The 18,867-nt window shown below is 46.6% G+C and overlaps 2 protein-coding genes across 2 annotated transcripts in view; one reads left to right on the forward strand and one right to left on the reverse strand.

Moving 5' to 3' along the window:
- Positions 1 to 1,504: 1,504 nt before the first annotated feature.
- Ndufa8 (NADH:ubiquinone oxidoreductase subunit A8) lies at positions 1,505 to 14,944 on the reverse strand. Its single transcript, XM_052182352.1, has 4 exons — positions 14,782 to 14,944; positions 10,046 to 10,209; positions 5,108 to 5,273; positions 1,505 to 1,813 (listed from the first exon to the last, which is right to left on the reverse strand). Exons 1-4 carry the CDS (start codon positions 14,932 to 14,934, stop codon positions 1,676 to 1,678), a joined length of 621 nt encoding a protein of 206 aa, XP_052038312.1. The 5' UTR covers positions 14,935 to 14,944; the 3' UTR covers positions 1,505 to 1,675.
- A 136-nt stretch (positions 14,945 to 15,080) lies between these two features.
- Positions 15,081 to 18,867, forward strand: part of Morn5 (MORN repeat containing 5) — a 32,717-nt gene continuing 28,930 nt past the window's right edge. Inside the window, exon 1 of the mRNA XM_052181093.1 lies at positions 15,081 to 15,165. Coding sequence (XP_052037053.1) covers positions 15,119 to 15,165 — 47 coding nt within the window. The 5' untranslated portion in view covers positions 15,081 to 15,118. The remainder of the gene's footprint in view (positions 15,166 to 18,867) is intronic.

Consider the following 18,867-nt stretch of genomic DNA (forward strand, 5'->3'; position numbering starts at 1 on the left):
GTTCTTTCCTCTCTGAGATGGGCTAGTTGACATTTTTTTTTCCTTAAAATCTTTATTTTAAATCATGCTAATGCCACATTCGTGTGAGTGCCCAGAGTTGAGAGGTATTGGGTCCCCTAGGTGTTACAGATGGTTGTGAAGTGCCTGAAGTGGATGCTGGAAACTTGAGTCTTTTGGTAGAGCAATACATCTTCTCTCCATCCAACAATATTCCTTACAAACAGCTCTGAACACAAAGGAATGGACAAGTGTGAAACACTTGGCACAGAGCAAGTTCTAGGTTAGCGTTGTTATTTGACAGACCCAGCTTCCCCTGGGAGGGAACTGAGGAGGTAAAAATGTGGCAGGCAGGCAGTATACCATACACCTGCCAACCTATGACCATGACCAACTTCAGGTATTGCAGCTGGCTTCCAATTACTTGGCCACCAAGACGTTAACAGACTTTGCCTCAGCTCTTTTCAAAACCTCAAGGGCTTATTCAAGAGTTGGAAAGGCAGAGGTGCTAGCTAGAAACTTGTGTGGACCAAGAATGAGCTTCACTGCAAATGCCCCTGGCAGTGGGGTGAGCAGTACGGCCAACCATCAGGGGTTCCCCTTGAACTGGCCTCAGATCCTTTAGACAGAAGCCCCTGCCCCATAATGCCTCGCTCTCTCCACACGAACTGAAGGAGACACTCGTCCAAATCTTTTCTCACAGTTTTGCAGAGAGAAGCTCAAAGCCCAGTACGCTCAGATGACTTACAGTCTTATGTGGTAATGTAATGCCACAATCAGAACGTGTGCAGTGACCCAGCCAGCTGTAAAGGAAATGGCCAAGTGGATGAGAGGAACTAGACGGGGTGAAGGGACTTGGGGGGAATGGTGCTTTGAACCAAGGAGCTTTATAAACACCGGGGCTCTAACCTGCCCAGGAGGTAGATAAGCCTGCACCCTTTGGTTTGTCCTCAAACTCAACCTCTCCAAGAGGTTAAGGAACACACCCAAGGTTGGAACTGACATTCAGACCTCCAACTTCCTGGCTTTGGAGCTGGAGTTCAGCCTCCCCCTCCCCCCTGTCTATCAGGAAAAACATCTGGGTTATAACACCCGGGCGATGGGCTATGGAGGGGAAACGGTGGAAGTGAGGTTCTTTAAGGAGCTTCAAGAAACACTGCCTAGGGGCCAGCCAGCAGCCCCTCCTGGGCCTGAGTCACAGCTCAGACCTCTCGTTACTCTGTCTGGAACGCTTCTCTGGAATGACTTTTAGTGAAATCTGTAAGCTTGGAATGCTGGAGAAGAGAGCCCTGAGGCTTTGTGCTCTATGCCAAATACCCCTGAAATGCTGCTTCAGGTAGAAAAGCCTCCTTCAATCACTTTTCTGTACGGGAATGTGGGTGTCCTGCCACAGTGGCTGATCCTCCTCAGGACAAAGCGAGTGGGACAGTCAGGGGCACAAGAAAGAACAAGGGGAAGTCATCTTTAAAGGCTAAAAGGTTACATAGAGCATAATAAAACACAACTGTTTCCTTTAAAAATTTTAATGGGCAGGAAATGTATAGAATAACTGCCAAGTCACATAAATTAACTTTTTTGTTAGCGTCTGTGGTCCAGGAAAGAACACGAGATCCGCATGGGTGTTTTCGTCGTCTGTGAGCATGGCCAAGGTGACCAAGTGGGGACCGTGAACCCATCTTCACATGGTCCAGAAGAAAAAGCGGGTGCCGTGCTTGGCAGGTTTCAGATCCCCTTCAATCACAGGGTTGGGCTCTGGCCTTGCTCTTGAGTGATAAGGATTCTCGGGCAAAGGGCGATCTGTTTTCACTTTGGTGACCTGGGAAGGGCGAAGAAAAGAGTCAGGTTCAAAGGGACTCTAACAGTAGTAACCCTGTGACTGCTGGGGTCCCCTTTCTGCTCCTGCTGCCCCAACCATTCCTCAGCTTCAAACCTCAGGCAGATGTATCTAGCTATATCTAATCCCCAAGTGACTGTGTAAAGGCTGACCTTTGACATTCTATATGGTAGGAGCTGAGGGAGCAGCAGGACAAGCTACACACTCTCCTTTAGGGCTCACTCACTGGCTAGTGAGCAGGATGAACTATCAGCAAAGACCCTGCTGCCTCTGCCCAGTGACAATGGGGAAGGGTGGATCTGCACAGATGACTCACAGTGAAGGCCAGGGCCTAGGCTATTTCTGAGGAGAGTTGGGAGTCAGCCAGGATGATTAGGGGTAAGACAGAGGGAAGGTCTAGAGAAGTCCACACAGCAGACTGTATGCCTGAACAAGGCCTGCTGTCATCAGCACTGATGCTGAGATGCGAGCCTGCTGTGCATTCACTCTTCTCAGCGGCCACCAGATGATTCCACAGGTGTTCACTAAGGTCACCGTGCTAGGACACAATGCCAGGTCTGTGCTCATAAATGCCACGCACAGCTAGGGCACAGGGCTGGGTGATACACTGTGCAATGCTGTGCCAAGGTGCTTAGATTTAACCTGATGGCAACAGGTGCCACTGTTGCGAGGAAACAATCAATTACTACATGCAGGTTAGGAGGCAGGGAAGCTAGGCCTGATGGCTGGGAACAGAAGAATTCAGAGCTGAGTCAACAGACCAACTTAGGTGGTCAGTTCCAAACTGCAGCCGAGAGAAAGATGCGGAGAGTCTACAACTGCCACCCAACGGCCACCATGAGAAGTTGTTTTTTAATTTTTGAATTTTCTGTATTTTGGGGACCAGACTCGGGGCCTTGTACATGCTAGGCAAATGCGGTAACCACTTTACATTACCACTAGCTCAGAAACTATCCCTTTGGAAGTTAAGAAAGCAGCAGGTCCTTGTAAGTGGGCCACAGTCACTAAGCATTTTCTGGCTTTTACTCTAATGGTACCAATTCTAGCCTTCTGTATATACAAGAGACTGTTTCTGTAGCCAGATCTCTCAGGTACATGTTACCTCCAGCTCACAGGAGGCTGACTGACTGGCCGGAGCCCAAGGCCTCAAGTGCAGGTCTCTGTCCCCTGCTGTAACTGGAAGTCACTCAGGGTTCCTGTTGCTTGACAGAGTAATTCCAAACACATCACTCAAGGTATTTATGAAATCAATCTAGAAGACTGTCATTCTTTGTTTTTAAGAAATGTTCCTAGCCAGGCAGTGGTGGCACACACCTTTAATCCCAGCACTTGGGAGGCAGAGGCAGGCGGATTTCTGAGTTCAAGTCCAGCCTGGCCTACAGAGTGAGCTCCAGGACAGTCAGGGATATACAAAAAAACCCTGTCTCAAAAAAAAACAAAAACATACAAACAAACAAACAAAAACAAAACAAAAAACAAACAAAAAAAACAAAAACAAAAAAGGAAATGTTCCTGAACATAAAGTAACCAGGGACCCCGAACAACTGACTGAGGGGAGAAGAGAGCGACATGCTCTCCTCTAGTGCACACCGAAAGAAGAAGGGCAGGAGCACCCGGAGCCACTCCTCAGGGAGGCCTGAGGCAGCCTACTGGAAGAAGCAGCAGGTGTAACACGGGGTTCCCAGGAGGAACTAGGGTGTGAAGGAGGCCCCTGGCTCCCTTTCTCTGTGGTCAGGTTGCTGAGTGGGAGCAGGAGTTAACTCTGCCCAGGGAAGGGCGAGGTGTCTGGGCTGGGCCCAGATTGCTCTTCAGAGGGAGAGGCGAGTGGGCCACACAGAACCAAAGAGAACCAAAGAGAATGAAGCAGCAGGTTAGGCCTCTCTCTGCTGTCTTTCTAGGAGACTGAACAAGGGGTGGAGTACAATTAAAATTGATACAACACATAAAGAAATACACACTTGAGGCAACTAATATGGAAACCTGGGGGTGGGGGTAAAAAAAGGACCATGTAAAAAGACTCAAGAATACATACTGCTTTGATAGTCAAGCCTAATTTGACGCTTCCCCTATGGTAAGGAAGAAACAAGAAAAGGCAGTTTCCCTGGTTAAGTGTGTAAGTCCTATCACTTTCAACTTTGAATTGGCCATTATTTAAAATAATTTTTTCAGTTTAGCAAAAGAATGTGTCTAAAGTAAAACCAAGTGTTTCAGATTGCAAAACCAAAGCTAGGCTACCACTCTATTTGTGACAACTGTTTGTGGCTGGTAGCCCCAAAGGGAAGGGAACAGAGATGGCGCCTGTGCGCCTGTGCTGTGCAGGCTCTCTCTCGGGCACTGCTCTTACAGGACAGCAAGGATCCGCAGCCTCCTCTGCACACAGGGCTGGACGAAAGCAGGAGAGTTGGAGATTCCACAGGGGGCCGTGGAAGCAAGTTGAGGACTACTACTGCGTCTGCCCAGCTGGTGCTCCCCCAGCTTGACTCCTTGGCTCTAAGGAGTGGGAACCTGAGCTACAGCAGCAGGAGCTGTCAGGCCAGTGTGGGTAGAGCTTCTTTGGCTGCAGGCTGTGACAAAGCTACATAGGGAGGCACTCAGCTCAGGGGGGTGGGAGTCCCTACAGGACTTTAAATGAAGCATTTTCGTTTCTCACACAGTTCATGCCTACATTGAAGATAGAGCTTTGGCCCTAAATTCTTCAATGTTACAGGATGAACTATCTTTAAAGGGCCAAGTAGACCCACCCCTCCCAGAAACATGCAGTTCAGCAAGAACTCTCCAGGAAGGGAACAGTGGGCAAGGGTGGGGTGGGGCAGACCTAGGAGAATCAACACTTAGATTCCACTGTGCTAAGGGCACAGTCACAAAGAGCACAGCATACAGACACCAGGACTGGCCTCCACTGCCACTTCAACCCACAGCAGAGGCATCACCAAAATAACCAACACAGGAAAGGGAGAGCAGGCTTCTCACTCTGAGCAGGGACTTTTAAATTCTTGGTGTTTCAGGAGGCTGGCGCAGCCTGACCCTACTGCGCCAGTCACCTCATGGGACCTCACTGATATGTTACGCAACTCTACCCCCTATAGCTAACACAAAGCAGATGAACACCTCTGTTAGGACGCCCCAAGTCTTCCTCTGTCTGGTGAATGAGGATAACTCACACCCTCTCTGTCCTCAGAGGGACTCCCTTTAGCCCACTTTCTGCCTTTGTCATGGCCTGTGCCCTCTGTCCAACCTCCAGCCCCAGACCAGAGCAAGTCCCAGCAGAAACCTTACCTTAGACAACTCCCCGAGATCAGGCCTCACCCAGCCCAGTTTGTCCAACACACAGTTGTCAAACTTTGCTTGCTGTTTGCGGCAGTGACGAAACTGCTGCATGCCGGAATAATCAAGGCAAGTCCAATACTCTGTGAAAGGCTCTGCGCAGTGACTCTTTATCTGCCTGCAAAGGAGGGCTGAGGTTAGGGATAGCTCTTCACAAACCGGAGATGGCCATAGGCACAGATGTCCAACGAACACTCAGGCCATGCCCCACCTTCCAGTAAAAAAGGACAACAAATGCAGTGGCTGTGGAAAGAAGCCTTTCCCCTGCTGGGATGGAAACCAGTGCAATCCCTGTGGAAGTCAGTGTACACCCATCTGCACCACTCACAGCTGCACCCAAAGGACTCTACGGCATACTGCAGAGACCAGATCCTTTGTGTCTACTGCTGTTCTGTTCACAACAGCAAGGAAACAGAATGGCCCTAGATCGCCATCAATGCAATACTGAATAATGAGACTGGCACAGGCACACAATGGACTTTTCACTCGGACTTTATTTATTTTTGGTTTGTCAAGAGAGTCCGTATAGTCCTGCCTATCTTGGAACTCCCTCTGTAGACCAGGGTAGCCTTGAACTCAAGAGATTTGCCTGCCTCTCCCTCCTGGAGCTGGGATTAAAGGCATGTGCCACCATCTTGGCTTACTTAGCAGTTAAGAAATAAGAAATCTGCAGGAAAACAGAACTGGGAAGTGTCGTATTAAACAAGGTAGCACTGTCTGACAGGAACTGCTGGTCCTCTGTCATATCTCGTGTGAATTCAGATTTTTAATGCATGTACGTTTGTACGCTGTCTCGTTAGCACAGCAGGCTAGCAGGTCATAATGTACACACAGAAAGTAAAGGGCTGTAAGAGTGACATAGACCAGGACAAGAGACCACAGGAAGGGGTCAAGGGGTGTTGGGGTTCAAGAGGTCACATGCGACTTGGACATGTAAGGGCTGACACTGGGGTGGACACACAGGAGAGGCAGAATCATAAATGTCATATGTTACATGTAAAGGCTAACACTGGAGTGGGGACACACAAGGGAGGCAGGATCATAAACGTCACATGTGACATGTAAAGGCTGACACTATGGTGGACACACAAGCGAGGCAGGATCATAAACATCACATGCGGCATGTAAAGGCTAACACTGGGGTGAACACACGGGAGGCAGGATCATAAAGACCAAAAAAAAAAAAAAAAAAAAAAAACAACAAAAATAAATTTCTTTTTAAAAATGTCATAATGGAACCTAACTTTCTACATTAGGTTTATAGTTAAGAAATATGAAGATTTCTGAGGAACAAGCCTCTTTTTTACCCAGCAAAAATAAAAGATTATGACCTCAGACATTGGCATTCTACTCAAGGGAACTCACCTGGAGCCTGCGTCTTCCTGACATCTCAGCTTAGCAAACCCAGCAAAGGAAGTTGTCAGAGCCTGGCATGCTGACAGAGGCCAGAGTGACAGACCCCAGAAGTGGACACACTAACTAGCTGGAAGACGCTCCGGGCCACACTGCAGAGCGCTGCTGAGTTCACGACTGTGTGGCCAGCAGCAGCCTCTCTGTGCAGAAGAGCTGGGTGCTGCTAGGAAGTTGGGCAGCAGAGACCTCACTCTGGACCATCAAAGCAGCTGGAGGAAGCTGGGGAGATGGCTAGTGGCTGAAGCACTAGCTACACAAGTCACGGGGCAGCCCACTGTGATCCCATCCTCTGAAAGAGGGGACAGGAGATCTCAAAGCAAGTGGGCCAGTGACACTAACCATGATGCTAAGTCAAAGACTCTGCCTCAAAGAATCAAGACTCCTGATGTCAACCTCAAGCTTCTGTATGAATGTGGACACAAGTACACACACAGACACACACACAGACACACACACATGTTCACACAGGCACACAAAGAAAACACACAGCTCAGGAGACTAGGTGTGGGGTGCAGGACTATAATCTCAGCATGTGGAAGGTGGAAGACAAGGAGGTCAAGCCTTGGCTACAGAACGAATTTGAGGCCAGCCTGGGCTACATGAGACCCTACTCCCCCAACCCTGAGAGAGGAAGGGGAGAGAGAAGAGAAGGAAAAATGGATGAAGCAAATTTCCTCTTCCTTTCTCATTCAAACCTGTTAAGAATTAAATAGATAGAAATTCAAAGAAGAGAATCACTGTTTTATGTACCCCACCCCCAGCCCCTAGCTGAGGACTGAACCCAGGGCCTTATGCTTGCTAGACAAGCACAAAATAGCACAGTTTTATGTAAAAGCCATATTGGAGGCAGTGGAAAAAAAAAAACTCAGAATATCTTTCTGCCAATGAACTAAAGACTGAACGTGCTTCCTGCCTTATTCTAGAACCTGGGGACCGTCTACACATGGCCCTCCTTTCAAAGGTCTCTCTCAGGCTGACTTTCAGAGAGTCTAAGCTCATAGCAAAAGCCTACTTTCCATGCCTGTCCCACTGACATAGGAGTTTCCGTCCTAGGACTCACCAATGTGACCCAGCACCTTGTGTCACCTGCACACCCCTCTACTGTGGAGTGGGAAGTCCCGCCTGGCCTCTGCTCGCCATGCCTGCAGACCCTGATCTAATGCTTGGCCCCAAGGGCTTCCTCCCCTGGGGAGTGGGGGCTTAGGACCAAGGGAGTTTTCATTTGCCACCTAAAACACTGTATCTCTGCATCTCAGGAAAATGCTTGCCAGTATTCTTTTAGAAAATCATTTTTAATCCCCTCAAATAAAGACATATTCAACCTTGCTAGCAATCAAATCGGCATAAATTCAAGCAGCACAAAACACCATGAAACACCGTCTCCCATCTATTAAATATTTAAATGCCATGCATACCATCAGTGCTGAGGGCTGGATAAGTTGGTCCAAACTACAAAAACAACCATGTCTGACCCTCCACACCTGCATCGAGGCATGGATGGCTCGGTAGTTAAGAACCTTTGCTTCTCTTGCCAAGGAATAAATTTGCTTCCCAGCACCCACATGGCAGCTCACAACTGTTTGTTACTCCAGCTCTAGGGGATCCGATGCCCTCTTCTGACCCCGCCCCCAGCACTAGGCAGGCACAAACACGATGCATAGACATATAATTAGTCAAAACACCCACACACATTTAAAAAACATTTTTAATCATTAAAATTTGTTGTTTTCAAGACAGGGTTTCTCTGTGTAGCCCTGGCTGTCCTGGAACTCATTCTGTAGACCAGGCTAGCCTCAAACTCAGAAATCCACCTTCCTCTGCCTCCCAAGTGCTGGGATTAAAGGCGTGGGCCACCAACACCCGGCTCATTAATTTTTTTTAAAAAAATACATAGTAATAAAAGTTCAGAAGCCAAAACTAGTGATCAAGGCCATAAACAGACACACACGGACACACACACACATACACAAAAATGTATACCAAGGAATTAATTACAGGGTAAAAAGCTAGATGTAGTGGCATTCAACTTTAATCCCACGCTTGGGAGGCAGAGGTGGGCAGATCTCTTTGAGTTCAAGGCCACCCTGAAGTACATAGCAAATTCTAGGCCAGTCAGGCTACCTTGGAAACCCTGCCTCATTCATAAATAAATAAATAGAAAGAAATAAGAAAACAAAGACTGAACAGTAGAGATGTATGTTCACAAGAGTGAACACTACAGTTCCCTCTACTAGTGGATTACTACATATTTAATAAAAAATACAGTTCAAAAGAATTTGTTCAATAATTTCAAGTGAAAATCAGTTTCAAAAGTATGCACACTATAATTATAATCACGAAAGTTTCTTTGCATGTAGACAGACAGCCCAGGCAATAAAGAAGAAAGATGGCTACTGACTGGTATTGGTTTCTCCCCTCTAATCTGTGGGCTGTAGCAGCCAACAGTCAGCCCCATTCTTTAGTGACATGCCGCTGCTTTTCCTCTGAGAAGCAGCCCCTCCCTGTCTGGCAGTGATGCTACTAGGATGCAGTGAAGACACATCTCACTTCAGGCCTGACCAATCAGAGGACTTATCTCCCAAGGCTGAAAAACTTATTTTTAAAGTCCACGGACAGTAGAATCAGCTGCAGTGTAAGTGGCTGTGTGGGGCAGTGACACTCTCTGGGGGTTAGTAGTGAGGCACACAGTGGCTCCTGGCCATTTAGGCTCTCGCACAGGGAAAGACTGTTTAAAATGAGGTCAACAGGGAAATGCTGAGCCAAGAGGCTGCAGGGAAGAGGAAGGACTCACATAGCTCTGCCATCATTTAGTCCTTGAATCCAGCCCTGCCTGACACCGTCACTGTTTCTGGACTTCAGCTGACTCAGAGTGGAGTTCTGCCCTTTTTATTATAACAGAGGTCTACAAACACTTTTTGGAGGCTGAGTGAGCTGGTGCAGCTGCATTTCCAGGACGTGTGAGCTGAAGCGGAGCTGCGTGCCCCAGGCTGACACAGTGAGTTCGAGGCTGGCTGCATCAAACCCAACAGTTTTTGAGACAGTATCTCCTGTAGCCAGAACTAGCTTCAAACTCCCTGCATAGCTAGCCATGGCTGCCTCCACCACCTGAATGGCAGGATTACAAGACCATATCACCGTGTCCAATCAACACTGCTCAGCTAATTACACACCTAGGTATGCTTAAGCAGTGAGCACAGTGAAAACCAGACCCAATGCTCTTTTAATCATCACGACTGTCCACGGTCTGTCAACAAGCTCTGGGCTGAGACAGATGTACACACCTTTTCAAAACATCTACTGCAATACTGCAGAGGACAGACACCATTTCACAGCTGGAAACTGACCTTCATGGAGGTTACTGAGCTTGTCTATCTGATCTCAAAACCTGCACACTTACCATTCTACTTAGTCGGCCAGAAGTCACTTCCTATTTGGCCCATTTCAGGATCCTAAGCGCTGCCTTCAGGAGCCTCTTACCTGAAGAAGTTCAGCGCACAGCTGTTGACCAGCTTGCCCTCCGTCAGGCAGCGCCGTGGGTCCTTCTCTTCCCAGCGGCACAGCATGAACTCCTTATTGGTTTTATCGCACTGAGCCCCATAGTGGTGGGCGGCAGCTTTGAGCACGGCTGAGCTGACTTTCACCTGGGGAAGAAGGTGAGAGGCAGTCACACAGGAAGCCCATACAGAGGCTGTCCTCAGACAGCGAGACAAGGGTTGTCGGGATCCTTTACAACCGACTGTGCGCGTATCAGAGCTCTCCCGTGTGTCTTCTTAGACAAACATCCTCCTTTCCTCTTAGAGATGAAGATGGAGACCCCACAGAAATTTGCTTAAACCAACTGTCAATGCTACTTAAGCTCCTGTCCAGGGAGGAAATGAATCATCCAGGGACACCTGAAACTCCTGAGGGCTAGGGAGTCATAGAGTAAGGAAGGGAGGGAGAGAAGGAGACGCTCATAACCTGGCAAATGATTACTAAGATAAGGTCCTAGAATGTGCCCGTACCGATGCTAACCCGAGCACTGTGACCATGCCAGACTCCCTGCTCGTCTTCCAGCAGTCTGAGAAGCATCACAGAGCCGCTGTAGGCAGCTGGACCACAAGGAACTGCAGAGGCCAGGGCCCAGCTCCTTGCTCTGCCGTCTTAGCCTATGCCAAAGCCACAATGCTGCAATTGCCCGAAAGGGACAGAGCATTCTGGTATCTGGGAGACCTCATCTTTATTTTCACTTCTCAAAGTCATTCTGGCTACTCTGTTTCTCTTCTACTGTTTCTGTCTTTCTGCTCTACCACAGCCTACAGGCAGGATGGGGGTCTACTGATGGCATCTGGGCGTGGCTGTTTGGTAGTCCTGCCCAGGGTGCATCTTTCTGATCTAGCACACTTTTGCTTTACAGTTGCTGTTTTCTCCACCAGGGACTTTTCAGATTCCTGACCAACTGAGAAATGTAACAGAGAATATCAGCAGGTTTGTTAAAACCCAGCCTGGAAGGCTACCACACTTTAACACACGACTGAACTGGACTTTTTAAAAATGGAGAACTTTAACATGACAAAAGTCTGCAGCCTTATTTTTATTCACTTCATACCTGTTAAGTTGCTGAGAAAACAAATGTTGGGGAAAGGAGAGATCCACCCTCCAGCAGCACTGCAACCCTTTGATATAGTTCCTCATGTATCATCTTCATCCTGAGCTGTGTCTACACTGCTACTATCTTCATGGATACCTTGTAACTACCATTGTGAATTGTAACATAAATTCTGTGTTTTCTGATGGTCTTAGGAGACCCCTGGGAAAAGGTCAGTTCACCCCCAAAAACGGTTGAGACCACAGATTGACAACTCCTGCCCTACAGGAAGGCAACTAGGTCCAGGACTGCCCACCAACCCTGTACTGTTCCAGCTATCAATGGTAAGTAACACTTACATACAAAAGAAATCTGCCAAGAAAACTAACAAATGTATACCCCAAACCTGTAAAATTTTGTATTTAAGTTTGATACATATTTGTTTATATTTTATTATGTAGAGTCAGTTGGGAAAATAGAAGGTAGTCAACCTTTTTGTTTTGTTTCTGGTTTTGGGAGACACTCTCAAGTAGCCCAGGCTGGCTCTGAACTCTGTAGGTTAAGCTGGTCTCTATTTTCAAACCTCCTAAGCTGGAGTTACAAGCATGTAGTACAAATTTTGCTTCACAGTTTTGTTTATTTTTAACTGAGTTTTCAGTGTTTTAGAGCACTGGCTGCTCTTCCAGAGGACCTGGGTGCAATTCTCAGCACCTACATGGTGGCTCATAGCCATGGCACTCGGGTTCCATGGGCTCCAGTCCCATACATTCTTCTGGCTCACATGGGAACCAGGCATAAATGTGGGCACACACATAACTTATACTCACAAATAAATAAAAAAAAATTAAAAATAAGAGAACTGAGCACCATTTTACTTGTTTGCCAAATGCCTCAAAAATATCCTTACATGCCTGATCTCATTTCTCAAACCCTGAAGACGGCAGCCCTCCAAGGCTTGCAGCATTAGTTGCTTTATTTCTCTACATAAATGGCAGTATTATAAAAGTGAAGGTATATTCATGCGGTCATAGGGAAACAAAGATGAGACACTATCACTGGGCCAATTCCTAAACACACCTGCCAGCCATCCGTCGGCGTAACATCACCATCACCGAGTCCTCTCACCTGCTTCTTCATAACGGATTAAGTCCAACAGTCCCCTCTCACATTCATCCAGCACCCTCTGTCTCCAGAACAGACTTCAGCGTCCTTCCTCATCAGCCCCTACACAAAGGCTCTGCAGTGCTGCCTTCCATAGTCAGCAAGTATGTGGACTGAGCCAGACAAATCCAGTACTGCCTTGCTCCCAAAAGCACGTCCACACCACTTCTCACAGTATTTAACTTCTGGCAGGCCTGTTTACTTAAGTAAAGTAGAGCGTGAAGCACTTATTTCATAGGACCTTGTGAGGGGCCAGTGAACTCATCTCGGATGTGCCTGACACATAAAATGTACATCAATACTACCCGTTGATTAGTTTTTACTCTAAATTACCAACACACCCAAGGAGTTTTTAACCCAAAGCTTCTGGATGTTTTTTCCCACGGGGATGCGACAGGACTCCTTGGTCAATGAAGTCCAAGGTGGATTTTACCTGCTTCCCAAAGCGGCTGCTGTTCTTGGCCTCCCTGGGTCTGTGTCACGTTGCAAACCTGACCCAGATTTTTCAGCTTTTTCCGCCTCTGTTAGTACTCCACTGCAAGTAGGACTCACTCCAGATAGAGGAATTTATTTTTGACTCTGTGAAGCCCAGCTGCAAGTCGCCAGGGTTATTTTGTAATGGCCACTGAAGCTAGTCTTCCTGCTTTATTTGCTGTCATCTGGTCTCTGCAATGCTGCTGACCCTCCTAAACGACAACTTATCGCATGCTGCTGTTACGATGAGCCAGAAACCAGCCCCAGAAGGAGTCATGCTTAGCTGCAGAGTAAAACCTGAGCTTCCTATTTGCTGTTCAAGGTTTTCTGGGCCTGATCTATCTTCCCACCCTTCTTACCAGACTTCAGAGGGGCCTGCACTGCTCTCTAGATGCAACTCAACTCGCTACTTCTGGGATCCACTCTCAGGCCCCTGACTCCCCCACAGCTTTATCTCCGTTCACTTTCTACTTCCACTTAGCTTTTCCCTCCATCTCCAAGCCCCAGCCTTCTAATGCCATGTTTTACATTAAGCCTAACGTGGTTTCTCTACCCCTCTTATATTGTCATAGAGAACTGCCCAGCCAGAGGCATCTCACCTTTAGCAAAACCCCTTGTCTACAAGCGCTAAAAGCCACTCAAAGTGACCAAGACAAAGAAAGGCCTAGACATCAGATCCAACATCAAATCTACTTGCCTGTCTTCCATAGTATTAATCATGTGTTTTAACTTTTCTTACACTCTTGTTATTTACATAATTACATATACCAATTGTGCAAACTTTAAAGACAAATTTATTAGAATGCTCTCGCGTGAAACGTATACGTCAACTCACGTTTGACCAGTTTCATGGTGGGATAAGAATAAAAGACTGGCTGGTGGGAAAATGCCTCCTCCCACCTCTAAGTCACTTTCCGATAAGGCTCATGAGTATAGCTAACGATTTCTTCATCTGAGGAATAATACCAAGCTGCCATGCTCACAGGCTTGCAGTAGCATGGGGGAACATTTAACACAGTGCCTGTGTGTGATTCCTGGCATATTTTAGTCTTGCCAGTTGGTATTTTTCTACCAGTCCTGCCATGGCAACACATCCATCTTTTCCCTCCGACACACAGGATAAAGTCCAATCTGCTCCAGCCTCGTCAGTGACTTAGAGGCACAGCACCACTAATCTAACAGTAGGCTGACACCAGATAGCTCTCAGCGTCCTCAACAACATGGTTCTACACGTCCTTCCTCTCTCTTTTGCACTTGGGCTCAAAGCTTTAGCAGCCTAGGTTTCAAAACAGATCTCGAGTCCTGTTACATGTCTACCATACACTGTCTATGTGACCTTGGGCTAATCACTTCTCCTCTTGGGGCCTATTTCTGGTCAACAAGCGAAGGCCAGTTATACCCTACCTTACTGTGTGTTCCAAGTAATTAATTAGCAGCCTGGCCTTTAGAAATGGAGTGATCATGTTTGCCATAGTTACAATAGCACACCCTTTTAATTCAGTTTTCACAGCGCTGGGCACTGTGCTGTGCAGCCTCTTTATCTGTCTCCTTACAAAACTATAAACTATAAAAGCTGGCTACTGTCTCTTACTTTCCATTGCATGTGCACATAATAAATACTTAAATGTCTCGCGAAGAAGTAAATGCTTTAATTGTGTCCCATTACCAAACACCTTGGCCCACGCCAGACTCACTGTCCAACACGCACTGTGTGCTGCTACGGCTCCCAGGCCTGCTCTGCACCGAGATTTTGACAGACTTGGAAGGTGAGCGCCTGGGAGGCAGAGTCGCCTCACGGGGAGGGAGAGCAAGGGGCTGGGTGATATTAATGCAAAGTATCACCCGATTCACAACAGGAGAGGCCGGTCGCGGGGCGCACAGGAACGTCTGGAGCCCAGGCGGGAGCCCAGGCGGGATGTGACCGTGCAGGTCGCAGAGGCCGGAACCGAGCCTGGGCCCGCCTGAAAGCTGCAGTCCCAGGCTTCCCGCCTGCCCTCAGGCACAGCCTCACCTCCTCTACTTTCAGCTCGTCGAGAGTTGGCAGCTCCACTATCCCCGGCATGACGGCGGCAGCCGCGACCCTGACCAGGTGCCCTCGGCTGCGTCGCCCGTCTCCTTCAATTCCCCTTTGGGGTTCCAAGACTGCCCAGTACCATCTGCGCATGCGTCTCCAGCGACGCGCAAGCGCACTGCTCTAGGACCGCTGGGAGAGACGAAACACAAGCCATTCCAGGAAGTCGAGCTGCTCCGCGGGGCGGGGCTTCATCTGATCTCCGCCCACATCTCCTGGTTGTCATAGTGACGCCGAGACTGCTGAAGTTGGTGTCTGTTAGACACTAGCTGCAAACATGCAGTACACCGGGAGCCAATATATTGGGGAATACATAAATGGGAGGTAAGCCCCCATTCGTCCATGTCTCCACTCAGGCTAGTGAAAGACAACAGTCTTTAGTCTCTGCCAAGGACCCTCAGGCAAGCGCTTCAAAAACTTGTTCAACTAACATGAGCAAGCACAGATACCTAGTAAGCCACAGAGGTAGGATTCATTCATTCTAGTGTGTGTGTGTACACACGCACGCAGGTATCTCCTGCACCCATATGACAGTTCACCACCATCTTTAACCAAAGTTCCCCTTCTGGCTTCTGTGGGCACCAGGCATGTACATGGTACACATTACATACATGAGAGCAAAACATAGACATTAAGAAATAAATATTTTAAAAATTATGCAAAGAAAACTAGAAAATGCTATTCAGGGAATGCTGATTGTTCCCCATGTCCAGATCTTGTATTTGACCCTAGTCAGAATCCCTGCAAACATAGTGGGACCGGTAAGCGTGACACAGTTATGACAAGTAATCAAGGTCAGCCCTGTGGTCAAGATGGGCAGAGCACATGCGCGGTGGTCACTTTGCCTTGCCAGTAGCTCTGGATGAAGAAAGCAGAATACTGGAGAGGCTGATGCTGGGGAGGGGGGGGCAGTAATGAACAGATAAGTTTGGGATATAAAGCACTTCATGGGGCTGTAGAGATGAAGAGATGAAGGCGGATCTGTATGCATAGGCTAGACGAATTGCAGGGTGTTTTGAGGAAGCAGGAGTAGTGGTCTAGTCAAGCACAGGGACAGATTCCTAGAGAAAGTGGTAGCAATATATATATATATATATGGGATGCTGTCCAAGTCTTCAGTCAGCTTTGCAAGGGAGATGGTATTATCTCAACTCCAAGGGTAAAGGATGAAAGGGAGCCTTGGAGGACTCAAGACCCTTGTCTAACCCCTTGGGAAGTGGCAATGATGCTTGGGTGTGCAAAGTCTTTCATGACAGTGAGACAGTTCAGGCTTATCTCACAAATAAATGGTGACTTAAGAAAATGGCATGCTCACTGTTAAGAACACACAGCTAAGAAGTGAGGGAGTCTATGTTTCTACCCAGCTTTGTGTCTAAACCATACCATTTCTGCCCACAAGGCAAAAGTTCCTACTGCAAAGTTTTGTCAGGTGGAGGTGAAGGATTGGGCTTGGGCACAGAAATTGAAGAGCCCACACACATCTTTATAGTGGGCTGTGCTTAATTTTTGTTTGATTTTAGAGATAGGGTTTTTCTATGTAAGAGCCCTGGCTATCCTGGAACTTGCTCCCTAGACCAGGTTGGCCTTGAACTCAGATATCCATCTGCCTCTGCCTCCCAGGTGCTGGGATTAAAGGTGTGCGCCACTACCCGGGCGGTGGTGGTGGTGCATGCCTATAATCCCAGCACTCTAGGAGGCAGAGACAGGCAGATTTCTGAGTTTGAGGCCAGCCTGGTCTACAGAGTGAGTTCCAGGACAGCCAGGGCTATACAGAGAAACCCTGTCTCGAAAAAACAAAAACAAAAACTAACAACAACAAAAAAAGGTGCACGCCACCACTGCCCACTGGCTGTCCTTCATATATAGAATAAATTAAAACTTAATCTTTGGTTTATATAGACTCCCCATTGCTGGTGGGAATATAAAATTGGACAAATATTTTGGAAAAGCTTGGCAGTTTCTTAAAAAATAAGACAGCTATTTTATTCCTAGTTATTAACCTGATAAATGAAAATCTATGCTCACACAGAGGAGTGTTTGTCAGTACTCCTATTGGCCTTATATAATGGAAACTGTAATAATTGGAAACTGGAATCAATCAAGATGTTCACCAACAGTGGGGGGGGGCTAGAAAAGGGGAAATCATTTGAAATGTAAATAAATTATATCGAATAAAAAAAATACTAAAAAAAAAATAAGAAAAAAAAGGAATGTAAATGAATAAAATATCCAATAAAAAAGAAAGTTTAATAAAATAAAATAAAATGCCAATACCGCAAAAAAAAAAAAAAAAAAAAAAGATGTTCACCAACATGTGAGTGAACAAACAAATGTGGTATATCCATTCACTGGAATAGTACACAGCAAGGAAAATATTGGTTCACATAACAGTAACATGAGTAGAACTTAAAAGAATTATTTGAATGAAAGGAATCAGAAATGTCCAGCAAAAAAAGGAGTATATATTGTATGATACTTTTTATATTAAATTATAGGAAATATAAATCAATTCATGGAAATCGATCAGTTTTTGCTTAGGGATGAGAAATGGGAGGAACAAACAAGAAAGATTAAAGAGAGAGTAAGCATAAACTGTGGCAGTGGATATATTAATATATTGACAATGATGATGGTTTTCAGGATATTGTCAAAATGTACAAACTGTTCACTAAGTATGTGTATCATTTTGCATGTTAACTATGCTTCAAAAATAAAGTTTTCTGTTTTCTGAGCCTAACATTAAACTCCATGATTTGCTTATACCATATCTAAATATAAAAATGGAAAACACAGTATACTAGCTTATGTCTACAATCCCAGCATTTGAGAGGCTGAGGGGGGAGGGAAGAGCATGGGGAGGGGGAGGGGGGAAACTGCCACAGGCTCAAGGCCAGTCTGAGCTACATGAGTTCCAGGTTAGCATGGGCTAGAGAATGAGTCCCTGTCTCTCTATATATTTTGAAGTGCTGCACAGTTGAGTTCAGTGAGAACACAGGAAATGAAGAAAGACCTCCCACATCACACACACATACACACACACACATACACACACACACCACACACACACCACACACACACACACACATACACACACACACACACACACACACACACAGTGATTCCCATGTGCCAAATGAGAAAAGGTAAAGCACAGAGGGATTTATGTAGAGTGGCCAAACTAACATTTGACAGAACAGGTTTGTTTTTTTTTTTTTAAAAAAAAAAAAAAAAAAAAAAAAAAAAACTGGCCACTGTGAGTTAATTGGCAAGGCAAGGCTGGGCTGGTCATAATGGACTTGGGAAACACAGAATCAGCTGCCTGGGTTGCTGGTCTTTTCACAATATTAACTTTGTAGCTTTGATGCTAGCGAGGAGGAATTTCAGCGGATAGTATAAACTCTGGGACAGTCTTCTGGGAGGGGAGGATGACAGACCAAAAGCTGTGTCCTTGTTTTTGTTTTGTTTTGTTTTTTAAAGATTTTATTTATTTATTTGATGTATATGATGAGTACACTGTAGCATTATAGCTGTCTTCAGACACACCAGAAGAGGGTATTAGATCCCATTATAGATGGTTGTGAGCCACCATGTGGTGTAACTCAGGTAGGAATTGAACTCAGGACCTCTGGAAGAGCAGTCAGTGCTCATAGCCACTGAGCCATCTCTCCAATGCCCCATCCTTTAAAAAAAAAAAAAAGATTTATTTATTTTATGTAGATAAGTACACTGTAGTTGTCTTCAGACACCAGAAGAGAGAGGTGTCTCATTACAGGTGTCTCAAGACATCAGATCCCATTACAGATGGTTGCTGGGAATTGAACTCAGGACCTTGGGAAGAGCAATCAGAGCTCTTAACTGCTGAGCCATCTCTCCTGCCCCAGGTTGCCCCATCTTAAACATCTTTTTGAGATTTTTGATGAAGAGAAAGCACCACAAACGCTCTGACAGAATATCGAGGGGCCTCGCATCTGAGGACGGAGAGAGTGAGCGTCTCTCTGTGTCCCCCCAGTGCCATGTAGAGCCCCG

This window comes from Apodemus sylvaticus, chromosome 5, assembly GCF_947179515.1.
Source record: "Apodemus sylvaticus chromosome 5, mApoSyl1.1, whole genome shotgun sequence".
Classification (NCBI taxonomy): domain Eukaryota; kingdom Metazoa; phylum Chordata; class Mammalia; order Rodentia; family Muridae; genus Apodemus; species Apodemus sylvaticus.